This window comes from Fragaria vesca, linkage group LG7 (genome assembly GCF_000184155.1).
Source record: "Fragaria vesca subsp. vesca linkage group LG7, FraVesHawaii_1.0, whole genome shotgun sequence".
Lineage (NCBI taxonomy): Eukaryota > Viridiplantae > Streptophyta > Magnoliopsida > Rosales > Rosaceae > Fragaria > Fragaria vesca.
In genome coordinates, this window is record NC_020497.1 from 22,073,931 (window position 1) to 22,077,732 (window position 3,802).

General features: G+C 40.7%; 1 protein-coding gene across 1 annotated transcript; it reads right to left on the reverse strand.

Annotated features, from left to right (window-relative positions):
* LOC101303857 (protein SGT1 homolog) lies at positions 1–3,067 on the reverse strand. Its single transcript, XM_004307991.1, has 10 exons — positions 2,837–3,067; positions 2,631–2,700; positions 2,135–2,259; positions 1,856–1,988; positions 1,569–1,665; positions 1,386–1,451; positions 984–1,119; positions 797–885; positions 610–714; positions 1–487 (listed from the first exon to the last, which is right to left on the reverse strand). The coding sequence occupies exons 1-10, from the start codon at positions 2,994–2,996 to the stop codon at positions 380–382; spliced, it is 1,089 nt and encodes a 362-aa protein (XP_004308039.1). The 5' UTR covers positions 2,997–3,067; the 3' UTR covers positions 1–379.
* Between the last annotated feature and the right edge of the window lie 735 nt (positions 3,068–3,802).

The following is a 3,802-nucleotide window of genomic DNA, read 5'->3' on the forward strand; positions in this document are numbered from 1 at the left end:
GGTTTCAAGCCCAGTCCTTGAAACTATTTGACTATTTGTTACATTGGTGTTGAAGCACCAAGCTGTAAATTCAGCCACAGGCGGGAGGTTCAATACAGTATGAGAACCTCCATGTATTACAGGCAGAACTAAGCAAAACATAGAATCAGATCACCAAGAAATTCAGGAACGTAACGGTAATATTAAACACTTGAAACTTGTTCCAGATGGGTTCGGTTTTGAGAGTACCGAGTACATAACAAAACACGAAAACAAAAACCAACCTAGTTGATCATTGGCAAAATAATAGACACCAACCGAAAAAGAAAAAACTAAACAGCGTCCACCAAAACAAAAGGCACTCCAAATAGGTTACAGAATGTCCAACATCAGCAAGGGCTTAGTACTCCCATTTCTTCATCTCCATGCCATCAGGGGCGCTTCCCTCAACCTTCTTGGTGCCCACTTCTTTCCAGTTTGTCGAAAGCACTGTCCCATTGGACTCCACCTGGTACAGTTTAAAAACAAATATTATGATGCAATTTTGTTGGTTTCAGATTTTCAAGGCAACCTTCAAGACATTGCTAAAGCTTTTACAAAGATATCAAACACTAGAAAGGAGTGGCTTACAAAAGATTTTCTCATGGCCCTTCTTGTGTCCTCATCAGCATCCTTGTATATCTCTTGGAAAAATTTGTTCAAAGCTGCATCACCATCAAGTTTCTCATCTTTTTCCTGGAATAAGAGTACATAGAATATTAACCCCAGTGCATTAGGTTAAGATACTAATGAGAATCAGCTGCGTTAAAGAGCAAACCTCCTTCTTCACTTGGGCTTCGAGCTTGTCCCAATCTACTCGTTTTGGTTTGGAGGATGGGTAAGATGGCCTTTGTGCTGCTCCAATAACTGTGAGCAGTTACATCTGATTAGCACCATACAAACTGGAACCGATAATGGATGGACCACAATAAACATGACCACTGGTTATAGGAATATTAATGTACCTGGGGCATTAACCTTTACAGGAACAAGGCTATCCTTCCTAAACTCGAGAGATGTCCAATGTATAGGTTCAAGTTTGGCCAGGCGAATTTCAACTTTGGTAGACAAAACATCAAATCTGCACTTTTCACGAATTATCTGTTTCCGAAAAAGACAAGAAGAAAATCTCTCATCACACAGTGTAAAGCATGAAAATGATATGCCTTCCCTAATGCAATACAAAGTTACAAACCTAGAAAATGGCTCAAGGGAATTACAAGTACTAAGGCTAGATTAAAGGCAAAGGACACTGTGTGCACTCATTCATATATAAAACGAAAAACTGGAAAGGATACTCTAAAGAATTGTCTATATATACACGACATCGTTAACAATGAAGATTCCTCCATAAATAGATGCAATACCTTCCCAAACAGGCGAGGCTGAAAATGATATGTATCCTCCCCAGGAACATCAATGCTGACACTTAACTGCAAACAGCCAACAAAAGTAAATCATGTCGGCATAAAGCTTGTAAAAAGAGACCCAAAGAAAAAAATGTACATTTCACGCATAAGATGTTCAGAAAATAATGGGTAAGAGCATACAATTTGTTCACCAAAGTCAACAGCAACATCTTTGGCTGGTATACCCTTTGCAAATATAGTCACAACCACTTCTTCAGGCTTCTGGTAGAATTCATGCCTGAAATACAAACCATGAATCTGAGTGACCAGGGATCTTCTCTAACTAAATTCTGAACATCATAATGCACAATCTAGAACAACCTATAAAACAAGATTCTGATGCAGGAAACAGAAATTGCCAACAGAATAATTGTATGCTCCTTGAAAACTAAAATATATGCAACATGAAATAGTTGGTGAACACTGACCTGTACTTTGGTTTGACAGGTGCTACTGTCACCTCATCAGATGGAGGGTTCACTGGGTGAATATCTTCTGCGGATGTAACACTCTCTGTAGTGGTTGTTTCCATTGGTTGCTTTGGTAGCTCGCCATTTTCCTCTGATCAGACATGAAACAGTACTCAATAAGACAAACGGAATGTAACCAACTTGTCAAAGAGTTATTTCCTACATTACCATTACCAAACTAACATACCGGAACTAACTATCTTATAGCAAAACTATCGTAGCAAACAAACCACTAACCTGCAATGAGTTCATCACACTCTTTTATCAGTTTAGCAAATCTAGATTCTTCCGGTGCCAAAGAAGCCCCAAGTTCCAAAGCCGCCTTTGCAGTCTGATATTCCTCGAGCCTCATGCAGGCAATTCTTGTAACACAAACAAAACGAGAAAAACATCACTAAACTATACAATCAAAGAAACAGTACTAGTCAGCAGCACCACATCGAAAAACGTCATGTATCAAGTTCAGAAAAGTTCTCGCAAACTTGCGGTACTTAATTTCGATATCAATGTAAAATGCTGAGCAGTACTTAACATCTAACACAATTTCGACGCCGCAACACAATCAAACACGTAATCAACTCAATACGATTTTTCTTTAGACGTTTATACTCAACAGTTACAAGCAATTAATCGGAACTAAAGTCCAAACAATCTCGAAAACTTCAAACAAATCAGCATTATAAATAGCAACAAAACACTACGATCATAAGCCTGCGTTGCACAGAGTACTCACCCCTTGCGCAAGTAGGCCTTGTACAAAGACGCGTCCAACTCAATCGCCTTGTTCGCATCCGCAACCGCCTCTGAAACCAAAACCCCCAAAACCACAATCAGGTTTGCACACAACGCAATTCAATTCTAGGTCTCAGGAAAACGAAACAACGACGAAGAAGCGTCGGGAAATTGCGAGAGAGAGAGAGAGAGAGAGAAGTTGTTTACCGGTGAGATTGTTGGATTTGATGTTGGCCTGAGCGCGGTCGGAGTAGAGCTCTGAGTTCTTGGGGTCGAGGGCGATGGCCTGGGTGTAGAGGTCAACGGCGAGCTCGAAGTGGTCGTCGATGAAGGCCTCCTTGGCCTGCTTCTCGAGATCGGAAGCCATGGAAGACTTTGGGAGAAGAAGAAGAAGGGTCTAGAAAGTAAACAGAGAGAGAGAGAGAGAGAGAAACTGATTGACTGACTTGTGGTGGTGGCAATACAGTGTAATTATATTCGATTTTCAGGGGAAGACTTTGATAAGTCTTTTCGAATTTTTGTTGTTTGGGCTTAAATATTTGGGCTAGTTTCTGATGTTACCTTGGGCCCATCGTTACCTTACCAGCTGATCCAGATGAAAACACCGGGGACGCACAAACGGGAAAACAGTTAAACCAAACATTTGGCGTTGGATGCCAAGTGAGCAGAATTAGCTAGCTGATCCGCAGCGAAGTTGGCTTCTCTATAGATATGGCGACAGTCGATGAAGTCACAGTGTTGTGTTAAGGCATGAATATTAGAAACCAGAATTTTGACTACCCACGACACGGCCGATCTTTCGGCTAATGTATCAATCAGCAGTTTAGAATCACCTCTCGACAATCACATGTTTGAAATGATTCAAACAAGCTGTGTGGGAGTCCTTCCCTGAGCTTTGTAGCTTCGGCTGCCAAGACACCAGCACCTCCGATTGACTTATTCGCCGAAACAATGGGATTTTCATGGTTATATTATTACTCAATGCGACAGTTGTCATGGTACATTGCTCAATGATGTGCCATTAGTACTCTAATGCTGTTCTCTATTTGGGTATATAAGTCTAATACAACTAGATAATGTCTTTATCATGTTTCGTTGCTTTGGGGAGAAACTTAACCTTAGGAGGAAGGCAAGCTCTTTATCCTTTTCTTCGATACTTCTATGATTCTACTT